This window comes from Diceros bicornis, chromosome 13, assembly GCF_020826845.1.
Source record: "Diceros bicornis minor isolate mBicDic1 chromosome 13, mDicBic1.mat.cur, whole genome shotgun sequence".
Taxonomy (NCBI): Eukaryota; Metazoa; Chordata; class Mammalia; order Perissodactyla; family Rhinocerotidae; genus Diceros; species Diceros bicornis.
This window is the reverse complement of record NC_080752.1, coordinates 47,008,670-47,022,126: the sequence shown is the minus strand read 5'-3', so window position 1 is coordinate 47,022,126 and position 13,457 is coordinate 47,008,670. Positions and strand designations below refer to the sequence as shown.

The following is a 13,457-nucleotide window of genomic DNA, read 5'->3' as shown; positions in this document are numbered from 1 at the left end:
GACCCCATAAAACATCTGGCCAGAAACCATTTATTCCCAAACTAATTGATTTCTCATAGTCCACAACTTTCCGGGAGCCTTGGCCCAGAAACTCTTCCCTGGCCCGGATGGAGATCCAGCTTCTTAAGCCTCAAATTCAAATTCAAAGTACTGTGGGTCGAAGTAGTGGATGCGGACATAACCATCTTCTCCGCCACTGCTGTAGCTGGAAAGACATAGCCAGGGACCAGTCAGATACCTGCTCTGGGGGAGGCAGGCCTGTGGGGCAGGGCATGGGAAAGAGGCAGAGGCCGGACCTGGGCTGAGCTCAGCTCCCTTCCCTGGGGCCCTACCTCTTGCCATCAGGATGGAAGGCAACACTGTTGATAGGCCCGAAGTGGCCCTTGACTCTTCCAAACTCTTCTTCAAAGGCCAAGTGGAAGAACCTGGAGGAGAGAGTGAGGTGGGAAGGGACAGTTAATTCACTCTCCATCTCCTTCCAAAACCCTCCTACCACTCCCCAAATGCAAACTATAAAGTGGGGAAACTGGGAAAAGGGGAAATGAATGTGAACAAAGTAAGATGAAGTTAGGGGAAGACTAGACCCAAATGTCTGCCTGAATACATAGCCAACACCTCCTTACTATGTGCTGGGCAGTGCTCTAAGAACTTGACGAGCATTAACTCATTTGATCTGTACAATCCTGTGAGGTAAGTACATTTTTACTGTCCCCATTACAGTCAAGGATAATTGGGCACAGACAAATACAATGATGTGTCTAGGGCCTCAGAGCGAGCCTGAGGGTTCATGCTCTGACCTGCTGTATTACACACTTGTCACAGAAGGGCCACAAATCTGGCTGCCAATGAAATAAGAGGGTCTCCTCAGTTACGTGCTTTGCGTCCATTATGAAAGACACCCCATGAGGTTCCGGTTTGAGAGAGCTCCCTCTTCCTTTACCTGGCCTCAAACTTGCCAATCCTGGTGGAGGTTGTGGTTACATCCATGGCTTCCTGACCACCACCCAGTACCACCTGAAGAGAAGAAGAAACTCTAGACAGGCCCAAAGGGCAGGGAAGTCCATTTTCTGTTTTTTTCTCTTGCCCCATAAGCTTTTTTTTGTTTTTTGCTGAGGAAGATTTGCCCTGAGCTAACATCTGTTGCCAATCTTCCTCCTTTTTCGCTTGAGGAAGATTGGCCCTGAGCTAACATCTGTGCCCACCTTCCTCTATTTTGTATGTGGCTCGCCGCCACAGCATGGCAGACAAGTGGTGTAGGCCTGCGCCTGGGGTCTGAACCCGCGAACCCAGGCTGCCGAAGCAGGGTATGCAATTAACCACTACGCCACGGGCTGGTCCCCCCATAAGCTTTTAAAATCTCCCATACCAGACTGGGAGGATACTAAGGGCAGGGGACAGATACTTCAGCCACCTCTTGCCCTGTCCCCTGGGACTTCCCAATCATTCAGCCTTGTCGCTGTTCTGGGAATCCCTTGTCTGCCTGACACTATTTCACCCCAGAGTTCATATCTTAATTGCTAGACAAACATCTAGATCCTAAAAGCATTCTGAGGCTTTAGCAGGAAGCCCAGGCGGGGTTCCCTTACATGGTCATAGTTGGGAGAGAGGGCAGCTGAGTTGACAGGACGTTCTGTCCGGAAAGTCTTCTGGTGTTCAAGCGTTGTAGAGTCAAAGAGCTGGAGAGAGAAGGCAGGGGAAAAGCCTGTAAAAGACGCCTTCTTGGGGGAAGTCGGGCAAGTTGAGAGCCATGCAGGAGGGCGGGAGCAGCCCCGCCAGACCCCTTGTTCGGGCTCACCTTGGCTGTGTTGTCCTTGGATGCAGTGACAAACATAGTCATGTCCCGGGATAACTGGATGTCATTGATCTGCCGGGAGTGCTCCTTAACATTCACCAATACCTCTCCAGACTGGGGAAGAAAGGAGAGGGAGGCTCTGACCAGCTCGAACCCCAGCAGCCCCATTGCTCAGCCAGGGTTCTATACTGCTTCTTGTCCCATCACAGGGAGGCGAGGTTCAGGTTGGGACTGCCCACATATCCCCTGAATCAAAATTTTCTCCCTCTCCCAAACCCAAGTCTACATCTAACCCGGCCCACGTGTACAAGTTTCATAAACACTGCTAGTCCACCTAGGAAAACACATGCTTATCGTGACAAATCTATGCACCTATTAATTCATCATCATACTATAAGGGTTGAGCAGTTTCTGTTTATTCTTTCTTTCACCAAATATTTATTGAACAGATACTATTTGCCAAGCATTGTGCCAAGCACTTAACACCTTACTTCATTTAATCCTCACACCAATCCTATGAAGTGGGTATTTTAATGGAAATTTTAACAGGAAGAAACTAAGGCTCAGAGAGATGGGGTGACTTGTTGAAGATCACACGACTAGTAGGAGGCAGACTACCCGAGCTCACCCCCCTTCCCTCCCAGGGTCTTGGTCACAGTCCACGAGGACTGCTGCATATCTATCTTTTCTTAGGTCTCCCCAACGGGCCATTTCATCTCCTGGTTTCCCTTCCCACTAAACAACCTGCTAGACTGTGTAGTACAAAGAGCAGAGTTTTAGAATATGCCCCTAAAAGTACTTCTCTTTGCTTCAATTTATCTGGAAAAGAAGATTACTAAAAGCCCACCACCCAGGGTCACTGTAAGGGTACTGGGACTGTGTCTTACTTGACTTAGTTGTGACAGGCACCTGGCCTATGCTTTGTAAACATTTGTTACATGACTGAAAGGCCCTGAGCGCTGTGCCTCACACTTTCCTTAATTACTTTTACCTATTCTGAGGGAAGAATGTATTTTTGTCTCCTCCATCAATTTGGACACATGGTACAAACATATCTGGCTTCCACATTCTGGAGAACCAATACCAGCTTTGCAGTCAGGCCTAGCTGGGGGACAAAGATCAGCTCCACCATCTGCTAGCATCAAGCATTATTTATGCCTTTGACCTTGGTTCCTGTTTCCTATACAGGCAGGTAGGCCTGGGCTTGCTGAGTGACTGAGTAACCTTGATGGTACTACATTCCAGCATTCCCTAGAAACCCAGACACCCAGCTCAGAAATCTGAGACGGCCTGGATTTGACCCTTTCCTAACCCCTCCATCTGATCAGTCACCCCTAAATATCTCTCGACTCCATCAGGTACTCCACGTCCCCATGGCTACTGCCTAGTTCAGGTCCCTTCTCCAAACTGTAGCCTGCAAAGCTCTCTAAGGAGAAAATGTGACCATCAATAACCATTTAAAGATTCCCTACTGCCTAAAGGAAAATCACAACCCCCTACCTCCTGACACTCAAAAAATCTAGTCTCTGTCCACCTTCCCCAACACGGCATTCCAATGATAACCAGACTGTTTCCTGAAGAATCCATATACTCTCTTAAATCTGTGCCTTTGCGTGTGCTGCTCCTTTTGCCTGTGGAACGTTCTCTTCCTGCTTGAAGCTCCATTTATTTATTTATTTATTTTTTAAAGTTATCAGTCATGGACTTTATTTATTTATTTTTTTGTGAGGAGATCAGCCCCGTGCTAACATCTGCCAATCCTCCTCTTTTTTTGCTGAGGAAGATTGGCCCTGGGCTAACATTCGTGCCCATCTTCCTCCATTTTATATGGGACGCCGCCACAGCATGGCTTGCCAAGCGGTGCGTTGATGCGCGCCCGGGATCCGAACCGGCGAACCCCGGGCCGCCGCAGCAGAGCGTGCGCACTTACCCTCTTGCGCCACCGGGCCGGCCCCCCCCCCCCCGTTTTTTTTGTGAGGAAGATCAGCCCTAAGCTAACATCTGCCAATCCTCCTCTTTTGGCTAAGGAAGACTGGCCCTGGGCTAACATCCATGCCCATCTTCCTCCACTTTATATGGGACGCTGCCACAGCGTGGCCTGACAAGCAGTGCGTCAGTGTGCTCCAGGGATCTGAACTGGCGAACCCTAGGCTGCCACAGTAGAGCGTGCACACTTAACCACTTGTGCCACCGGGCCGGCCCCGCTCCATTTATTCTTCATGGCTTACTGTACATGCCACCTCCTCTGTGACAGAGGGCACTTTCTGCACTTGACTGAGACCTCTATGGTGGCACAATTCACAATCTGACTCATGTCCTAGCCGTTTGCAAGTCTGTCTCCCCCTGGGGCAGAGCCCATGTCTGATTCACTTCTTTGCCCTCAGAGCCTAGCACAGGGGCTGGTACTCAGTGGTGGCAGGAAAATGCTTACTTGTGATCACTATTAACATATCCTGAGTACTCTGTGACAAATTTTTCAAACATCTGATGTCATTAGATCCTTGAAACATTTTAGAGAAATTTTTTTTTTTTTTGGTGAGGAAGACCAGCCCTGAGCTAACATCTATTGCCAATCCTCCTCCTTTTTTTCCCTTTTCCTCCCCAAAGCCCCAGTAGATAGTTGTATGTCATAGTTGCACATCCTTCTAGTTGCTGTATGTGGGATGCCACCTCAGCATGGCCGGAGAAGCGGTGCGTCGGTGCGTGCCCAGGATCTGAACCCAGGCCGCCAGTAGCGGAGCCCGCGCACTTAACCGCTAAGCCACAGGGCCAGCCCCAAAATATTTTAAAGATAAACAGGCTCAGGGAAGTTATGTAACTTGCCCAAGATCACACAGCTAGAAAGTGGTGAAATCTGTGTTTGAATCCAGCCCTCGCTCTTAACCACTGTGCCATCCTGGTTCTGGTAGGGAATCATTCTAGTGGGCTCTGGCCCCACGCAGCCCCTTACCTTGGCGCTATACTGGTTGAGCTCTCCGCCCTCATGGCCTGCGATGATACACTCCCCCAGGGGTCCCCACACGGCACTGGTGATCTTGGAGTCATTGCAAGGGATCTTCATGTAGGGCTCGTTGTTGTCTGTGTGGGGCAGCAGATGTCAGGCCCTGGGGTCTGGAGCCGCACCCTTCACCTCACCCCCCAGCCCTGGCCCCAGCTCTCACCGATCTGGCTCGGATCCCGCAGATCAAAGAAGCTCACAAAACACTGGTAGCCCATCTGCTTGTCCGTGGAGAACATGATGATGTTGCCCCCAAAGTCAAAACCACAGGTCCGGACAGCTGAATTGGTCTTGAGCAGGGCCAGCTGCTTCCCTGGGGACAGGAAGAGTTTGGGCTACCCCTTGCCCACTGCCATCACAGGGAGGACAGTACACCTGCCTGTCATCACGTCTCACTGTTTCTCCTGCTCTAGTGACTCCAACCCACCACCTCCTCTTCCTCACTGCTATGCTTTCCCTCAAGTCTTTTAACTTCTTCCCCAGCCCCTCCTCAGACATCGTGCTAATGGAGCACTGCTCACAGTGGACTGCAATATACCTGTTTCCCCCTCGGAATATGCTCCTTCACAGCAAACACCCGCTCTAATTTCCCTGTGTCCCCAGCGCCCAGCCTAGACCTGGCACAAAATTGGGGACTCGGTAAATATTTACTATATGGAGCAGCTTTCATAGGCTCCCCCGTCTTTAGTTGCAGTTCTTTCCCCACTGCTACCTGAGCTTGCTAAAACTAAACACAGACCACCACTCTTCCCTGCTCAGCAACCTCCACAGCATGCCACGTCCTACAGAACAAAGCCAAGCTCCTGAGTTTGGCACTCAAGGCCTGTTCTGGCCCTAGCCTGCTTCATCTTCTCCACTGACTATTTCATCCCTCAAGCGGGAACTCCTGCCAGATCATATGACCTGGACACGACACTTGCCATGCTTTCATTCCTGCATGTGCCAAAGTGATGACCTCTTTCTCATCCTTTAAGCCCCAGCTCATATGACATTTACCTTGGGAAACCTTTCGGGCTGCTCCCATCCCCCTGCCAGGCAGTCAGTCGCTTCTCTCTGGCCTTCCACCGAGCTCTATGCTTCCTCTCACATGGCTCATTATCTTCCTGCAGTGCCTCTTTTCTCATCTGTCTTCCTTATTTTCTTATCTGTCTCTTGTTCCCTAGGCTAGGAACCATCTCTGGATTTATTTCTATTTCCCCAGAACCTGTTCACTTAAACAGTACACTGTAGGTCCCCACTGTGCTGAAAAAGTGAATAGCCCAGGCTTACCTGTTTCACAGTCCCAGAGACGACAGCTGTTGTCAGCTGAGCCAGTGAGGACATGCTTGGTGTCCCCTGAAGAGGGTGTTAAGAAACATGACTGAGTTCACCTGAGCCCTTGTCCTCTTGGGAGCCAACTCAATCATCTCCCTTTTCAGCCCCAAAGAGCTTTTCTTCTTCTCTCTTACCTCAGAGGTTTCTCACCTCCTCATCTAGAACTGGAACTTGTCCTGAATCTTCCCCCAATCAGTGAACAAAGGGAGTAGGAGGCTTCATTATCTAGACCCACAAGAGCATCCCAAACTCCCAACCTCCAACTCAGCAGCTTTTCCATTGCTGGCAGACCCTGGGAGCATAGACTCAGGGCCAAGACAAGGATACAGTCAGCGTCCACACACCACACAGCTCCAGTATGGCCCATGTAGGTGCCCAGCCTCTCACCATTCACGGAGTACCATACATTGACAATCTGGAGGGGTCAACGACAATGTGACAGGATGGTACACAACCCAGGCAGAGCAATAGCCTCCTATTTTGCCCCAGGAACCCTCACCAGCCTCTAGCCAGGCCAGATTCTGCTCTCTCCTGCTCATCTCTTGGGAAACAGCAGGTTGCTGGTAAAAAGACCAACTCCTGGATTCTCCTCCTTCCTACAGGTAAGCGGCAGAGGAGTCAGGAGGCTTGCAAAAATGTCTCCATCTGCCACTGTCCCAGCCCTCCCCCAGACTCCTAAGCCCTCAGAAGAATAAAAGGTCAAGTTGAGTGCCAGTCCAGAAAAACAGTAGCTTTGGTGTCCTGTCCAAGTGGGAGTACTTGGTAGTAGGGAAGCCTGGGGAGTCCTTGCTCTGCCACAATCTCACTGTATTATCTCAGATACAGTGCTTTTCCCCTCTGAACTTCAGTTTGCCTATCTGTAAAATAGCCATGACAATAATGCCATTTTCAAAGGGTAGCTGTGAGGCTCCAATAAAATGATTAAGGAATTTAAAATATAGGTGACTAACATTAATTAGGCACTCATACGCACCAGGTGCTAAGCTCCTTACTTGAATGATCTCATTTAATCCTAAAGACAATGCCATGGAGGAGGTACTATCAGTACCCATATTTTATAAAAAGGGAAACTTGAAGTTTATAATTTTATTTATTTATTTATTTTTCCCCAAAGCCCCAGTAGATAGTTGTATGCCATAGCTGCACATCCTTCTAGTTGCTGTACATGGGACACGGCCTCAGCATGGCCGGAGAAGCGGTGCCTCGGTGCGCGCCCGGGGTCCGAACCCTGGCTGCCAGCAGCGGAGCGCGCGCACTTAACTGCTAAGCCACGGGGCCGCCCCAAAACTTGAAGTTTAGAAAGGTTAAATGACACACTCAAAGTCACATTGCTAGTGGATGCAGGGGTCAGGATTCAAATCAGGCGTTTGGCTTCCGCATCCCCACTTTTACCATTAGAGTTAACTTCATCCATGGGGAGGTGCCTCAAAAGGCGGTGCTGTGAGGGCCTGTTTACAATCAGTGAATGGCAGGATGGGGCCCAGAAGGACTGACTGAAATGAGACCAAGGACACCTTTATTAAGTCCTCTGTGTCCCTCACCACCCAAACATCAGCTTTCCCCTTCTAGAGGTGGCTTGTTCCCCTCTCCAGGTAGAATAGTTTTGTTCTCCCCCAGAGTGGTCTCCTCCTGGTCCCCTGAACGAGCTGACCCTTGTCCCCGTCCTCCTTCCACAATGGTCTCTTGCTTTTCTTCTCCCCGGCTACTCCCTCTTTCTACCAACAACTGAGTTCTTTCCCACCTTTCCTGGTAGAATGCTCTCTCCTACCTACCCCCAGGATGGTCTCTCCTTACTTCTCAGAATAGGGCGCTCTTTGGTTCCCCTCTTGCGGCAAAACTCGCTTGTCCACCCATCGCCCTCCAGAATGAACGCGCCCCCTCCAGAGGCCCTCCGCATGATCCCGCCAGCCCGCCCTCCAGCCGAGGCTCACAGGGTCCTTGGCCACCGTGAAGAGGAGGTCTCCCTCGCGGTTGTACTTAATCTGCGTAATGGACCGCTCATGGCCCTGGAGAAGGATCGGCTTCTGTGGGGACAGGACGGGAGAGTCAGCGCCCAGAACCGGCCCCTGTCCAGACCCGGACCCCCAGGGCAACACCTCCAACTCAGGGGAACTTACCATCGCAGCGGTGACGCGAGGAGAGCGGCAACGTGAGTAGAACCGGAAGAGGCTTTGCAGCGGCTTCCGGATTATGGGTCCCCGCCCCTTCGTTCCCGGAAGTGGAAGGGAGCGGCGTTGCCATGGCGGCGTCTCTCGGTGGGTAAGGCGCCCCGCCCCACCATGGCTTACCGCCCGTCTACGGCCTTCAGTTTCCACCTCTGGAGTTCGCTTCCTACTCCACGTCCACCTCCACCTCCACCTCACCCCGACTCTTGCTACAGCCCCAAGCCCCGGGCTCCTGGATTCATCTCCCCGGCCTTCCGGGGTCTGTCCTACCCGCGAATCGCACCCGCAGCGTCGGAGAGCGAAGGAGGGAGGTGGGGGAGGCTAGCTGGGCATAGGAGGCCGGGAGAGGGCCGGCCGGGATGGGAGGCCGGATGAGGGCTGGGCCCGGCGGGCGGCCATTTGGGGGTAGGGAGGGGTCACTCGCATCTCCATCCAGGGCAGGTACTGGCCTTGGTGCTGGTGGCCGCTCTGTGGGGTGGCACACAACCGCTGCTCAAGCGGGCCTCCTCCGGCCTGCAGCAGGTTCATGAGCAGACCTGGGCCCGGCAGTTGCTGCAGGAGATGAAGACTCTCTTCTTGAATACTGAGGTGCGTCTGTGAATGGCCCCTCTCTCGGGGATAGTGGCTAAGAGTTTAGTCTCCTGAGTCAAACAAGTCTGGGTTAGAATCTACACCCCACCACTTACTCGCTAGAAGCTCATGGACAAGTTACTTGTTCTTCTTGAGACTCAGTTTCATCATCTGTAAAATGGGAATTATAATGGTAACCATTTTATAGGGCAGTTGTGAGGATTAAGTGAAGTGAGTTACAGGGCCTAGTACATAAGTAGTGCTCAGCCTATGGCTGCTATTATTAATATTTTATTATTGTGATCCCTCCAGTAGACCTTTCCAGAGCGAGGGCTTGGGGCCCAAACTGGCCCTGGGGAGGGAGTTTAAGGAAGGATATGGAGAACTCCCTCTGACCCCAACACTGCCAGTCTAGGCTAGTGGAAAAGACAAGACATGGACACAACCACCTCTCAGGGCTAAGGGGTATGAGAGAGGTACAGATAGTTCAGAGGAGGGAGGCTGGAGTTAGGGGACTTGGGAAAAGCTTCCTGGAGGGAGTGACATTGGCACTCAGGGACTTGCAGGATAGGGGGTATGGGAACTAGGAGGGCTGAGGGAGGGGGCATTCAGGACAAAGGCATGGAGTTCAGTCAGTAACTTTCCCTCTGCCCTGGAAGGGTCCTTTTCAGAAGGCTCAGTGCTCCCTGGGCCCTTATAGCTACCCCTCCCTCCAAGGAAAGGCATATCCAGAAGCTCAAAGTAGACAGTGCTGCTCAGTCAAGCAATCACACTGACTACAGATTTCTTCTGTTTTCAGTACCTGATGCCGTTTTTCCTAAACCAGTGTGGTTCCCTTCTCTACTACCTCACCTTGGCATCAACAGGTGGGTCTCTGGCTTAGAACTGCTATGCTTAGTGGTGGAGGCCACCTGGAAGAGTCACTTTGGGGAGGGAGCCTGAAGCACCTTGTTCCCATGGGTGAGGGAGAGCCCACTGCCTCTGGTTCCCTGTGCACCGCCTTCTCTGAGCAGAAGGAGCACAGGGGGCTGGTTGTGAGTATGCTGCCAGGCACTAGGCTTGGTTTGAAGCCTGGCAGTCTTGTGCAGCAGCAGAGGAAGAAGGAGGGTTCACTTTGCTGTGTCAAGGGCTGGCTTTGATGCTCTTGCTTCCACTGCATGCTACCTGCTTGACCTTGAGCAAGTCCCTCATGTGAACCTTGGTTTTATACGACTGGCTTCATAGCATTGAGAGGATTAAATTCAGTGTATGAGAAGCATCTAGCAGAGTACCTGGTGCACACTGTAGGAGCCCAATAAATATAAATTTCCTTTCCCCCATTGTTTGTTGACTGCCCTCTACTGCATCAGATACTGTGCTAGTTTTACACATTTTATTTAATTCTCATCGTGACCCTGTGAAGGACACATGATTATCTCCATTTAGGAGATGAAGTTACAAAACTTTGGGCAACTTATTTCATCTCTCTTAAGTCCCACAGCATGTCAGTGCAGAAGGGTTTGAAGCCATGTATTACTTAAAGTTTATGCTCTTTAACTTTGCTATGAGAAGTCTCCCTGTGGTGGCTTCACCTCCTCTGGAGTCTCACCCAGGCCCTCTGGGGACTTGAAGGGAGTTTGGGCCCCAGATAGCTCTGGGGAACCTCTCAGGCCATGGGTGGGCAAGGGGATAGGCCAGTCTCCAGACCTGCTGTGTCAGCTTCAACTAGAGTCACTCCACTTTCATCTGTTTTACATTTTGGGCTTCTCATAAGACTTCATTTAAAAGAAAGTTTAAGGGCTGGCCCAGTGGTGTAGTGGTTAAGTTCGTGCACTCTGCTTCAGTGGCCTGGGGTTTGTGGGTTCGGATCCAGGGCACAGACCTATGCAGCACTCATCAAGCCATGCTGTGGCGGCATCCCACATACAAAATAGAGGAAGATGGGCACAGACGTTAGCTCAGGGCTAATCTTCCTCAGCAAAAAAAAAGAAAAAAGAAAGTTTGAAAGACTTGGGCACTCCCTGCTACCCAAGAATGCTGAACCCTCTGGCCAGCTGACTGCGGTTGGCCATTTACCAAGTTTTGGGCAAATGGCAATTTTATGATCCTGTTATCTCATCACCTACTCTGCCTCTATCCTTTAACATCCACCCATTCTAATAATCAGAACAATGGTTACTATTTATTAAGCATCTACTTCAGCCAGGGACTATACAGGCATTGTCATATTTCATCTTGCAACAACCCTGTTGTAAGTAGATGCTGTTATCTTGCTATCACTGTTTTACACGTGGGGAGCGGGCTCCGAGTGTTTGAATGAGCTAACCGAGACTACACAGGGACACCCAGCTCTGCCTCTCCAGTGCCCTTGCTCTTCCAGTGCAGCATGCTGCTTCCCTCCCCCATCTACCATTGTAACCCAGTCTTTAGCAGCCATGGCATTTGTTGTAAGGCATGTAAGCTTAAGGAAGCAGGTCTGAGTAGTAGGAGTTGTGTCAGTTTCTTGGATGGGTAATGCCAGCCATGGTAGGGCCTCACAGGGGATGAGGAGTGGGACAATTCTCGCCTCCACTCACTACCTGAAACAGGTGAGGCCTGGGAGTGCTGGGAAAGAACTTCTTGAGGAGCCAACATGAGCATCCTGGTCTCGCTGGCAGTTAGGAGTTTTGTAAACAAGTAACTCAGCTTCTGATTTATCCATTAGTTTTTTTTTTTTTTTTTCGTATGTGTGTGGTAAGAACACTTAACATGAGATCTACCCTCTTAACAAATTTTAAGTGTATAAAATTTAAGTGTAACACATTTTAAGTTAACAGAGTTGTTAAGTCTGTTAGTCTTTTTCAAGTCTGTTTATTGGGAGTCAGTCACTCGGAGCTTCAAGACTAAGGAGCAGATCCTGGGCTCTGGTGGCCTCTCCCTAAGGCCCAGCCCTGTGGGGCCTGTCCTGAACAGGTACCCGGCCTCCTCCTTCTAACATTCTTTTTTCGTCTTTAACTCCATAAGGCCCAAGCCTGAGCTGAAACAGAAACAAACTGTGCTTCTCCTTCTCTTTTGGTTTGTCCATATCCATTTAATTCGATAAGGGCACAGGCTTGGGAGTCAGGCAGACCTTGGTTTAAATCCTCAATTTGCCTCAATTTATGTGACTTCTTTGAGCCTTTGTTTCCTTTATCGATGCAAAATGATGACAGTGCTGTTCTTGCAGTGTTGTTGTGAAGAGTCAATGAGACATGGACACAAAGCGCCCAGCACAGAATATGTGCTTAGTATGAACAGTGGCTGTGCTTCGTGTCACTGCACTCATTCTGCTGCATCCTTTGGGCTTTGGGTGCCTGTCTGTCCAGATGTGCTTGAGATCTCAGGAGCTCTCTTTGAGTGCAAAGACCTCATCCTTAGCAGCAAACCAGGGTGGTTCCAGACTTTGTAGTTCAGATTTTCATGCTGGAATCTTGAGGGAACATGGAATTTGGAGTTAGGAGACCTGGCTTTGAATCCTGAGCTTGGCTGTGACTTCGTCTGGGAAATGGAGTCCTGAGATACCGTTTTTTAAAAGGCTGTCTTGATGATGAAATGAAAGTGTTTTGTGCTTCGAAAGGCATTTTTGCATCTCAGAGATTCTTTTCATTCTGCTCACTCAGATCTGACCCTAGCTGTGCCCATCAGCAACTCTCTGGCCATCGTCTTCACACTGATTGTTGGGAAGGTCCTTGGAGAAGATATTGGTGGAGAACGTAAGTCGGGCCACTGCAAGTGTGGGAAGCAGCTACTTGGGCCTTGATACCCCTGTTTTGGTTCTTTCTCAAAGCCATGTCCCATGGGTGGGGGAGGAGAGGACCTTCTCCGATCCTGCCCCTTTCCTCTGCAGCTCTCCTGCTTCCTTGGGGCCATCAGAGTTCCCTTCCCCTGGACAGTCTGGGGACACACCCCATCTAAGCCCTTCCCTCAGCCCTGTACCAGCTCCTGCTGGCATGGCTGGGCTCAGAGCCTCTTATTTCTGCCCATTACCGCAGGAGCATTCGCAGGCATTGTGCTCACCGTGGCAGGAATCACCCTCTGCATCACAAGCTCAGTGAGCAAGACCCAGGGGCAACCATCTACCCTTTGAGTGGGCCGACACCACCCTCCAGCTCTACTGTCTCCAGGAAGCCCTCGTGCCATGAGGTGCAGGCTGTGAGCAGATGGACCTAGCACGTCCCCGCTCTGAGCTTCCGCTTCCTCATCTCTTATGGGAATAACAGCTACCTCATGGATCACAATAAGAGAACAAGACTGAAAGGATTTTGTAACTTTCAAGTGCTGTTCAACTTCTGCGATTTAGCACAAGAGACTTCACACTCACCTTCAGCAACCTTTCTGCCCCAGCAGCTCTCTTCCTGCTGTCACATCAGGCCCCTAAGGCCCTAGCCCAGCCACTGTTACTATGGCCTGATCTGGACTCTCCCAGCAGCAGGGTTGATGGACCGCAGAACCCCTGCTGCATGGAGAGGGCCAGCTACAGTCTTTGAGCCAGAAATGCAAACAGGAGGCCTCCAGGGCTCAGTCAGAGAGCCTTGGCTGGCTGAAGGGGGAACTGAGGGGAAGAAGGTGCATTAGAATGGCAGATGTAAGGGAGGTGAGCTGTCTGTTAGCCTTGCCTGTC

The 13,457-nt window shown here is 50.8% G+C and overlaps 2 protein-coding genes across 4 annotated transcripts; one reads left to right on the top strand and one right to left on the bottom strand.

The window, feature by feature from the left end:
- Positions 1–14: 14 nt before the first annotated feature.
- Positions 15–8,298, bottom strand: EIF3I (eukaryotic translation initiation factor 3 subunit I). Its single transcript, XM_058553540.1, has 11 exons — positions 8,222–8,298; positions 8,036–8,128; positions 6,432–6,519; positions 6,060–6,125; positions 4,954–5,103; positions 4,743–4,870; positions 1,796–1,906; positions 1,587–1,676; positions 941–1,014; positions 333–425; positions 15–205 (listed from the first exon to the last, which is right to left on the bottom strand). The coding sequence occupies exons 1-11, from the start codon at positions 8,222–8,224 to the stop codon at positions 124–126; spliced, it is 978 nt and encodes a 325-aa protein (XP_058409523.1). The 5' UTR covers positions 8,225–8,298; the 3' UTR covers positions 15–123.
- TMEM234 (transmembrane protein 234) lies at positions 8,094–13,393 on the top strand. Of its 3 annotated transcripts, none has more exons than XM_058553541.1 (5): positions 8,094–8,253; positions 8,706–8,857; positions 9,639–9,705; positions 12,457–12,549; positions 12,829–13,393. In XM_058553541.1, the coding sequence occupies exons 1-5, from the start codon at positions 8,094–8,096 to the stop codon at positions 12,921–12,923; spliced, it is 567 nt and encodes a 188-aa protein (XP_058409524.1). In that variant the 3' UTR covers positions 12,924–13,393. The 3 variants fall into 3 exon arrangements, with proteins under 3 accessions (XP_058409524.1, XP_058409526.1, XP_058409527.1); XM_058553544.1 differs by lacking the exon at positions 8,094–8,253 and adding an exon at positions 8,329–8,359; XM_058553543.1 differs by lacking the exons at positions 8,094–8,253; positions 9,639–9,705; positions 12,829–13,393 and adding an exon at positions 8,295–8,580 and having other exon boundaries at positions 12,457–12,524.
- The last annotated feature ends 64 nt before the right edge of the window (positions 13,394–13,457 follow it).

Coding starts and splice junctions, on each gene's coding strand:
- TMEM234 (XM_058553541.1), top strand. CDS start 8,094: ATGGACCGCTCATGGCCCTGGAGAAGGATCGGCTTCTGTGGGGACAGG. Junction 8,254..8,705: donor GACGCGAGGAGAGCGGCAAC/GTGAGTAGAACC, acceptor ATCTCCATCCAG/GGCAGGTACTGGCCTTGGTG. Junction 12,550..12,828: donor AGAAGATATTGGTGGAGAAC/GTAAGTCGGGCC, acceptor CCATTACCGCAG/GAGCATTCGCAGGCATTGTG.
- EIF3I (XM_058553540.1), bottom strand. Junction 6,520..8,035: donor TCACGGTGGCCAAGGACCCT/GTGAGCCTCGGC, acceptor TGACCCCTCCAG/ATTGTCAATGTATGGTACTC. Junction 1,015..1,586: donor TCTCTCCCAACTATGACCAT/GTAAGGGAACCC, acceptor TCTTCTCTTCAG/GTGGTACTGGGTGGTGGTCA.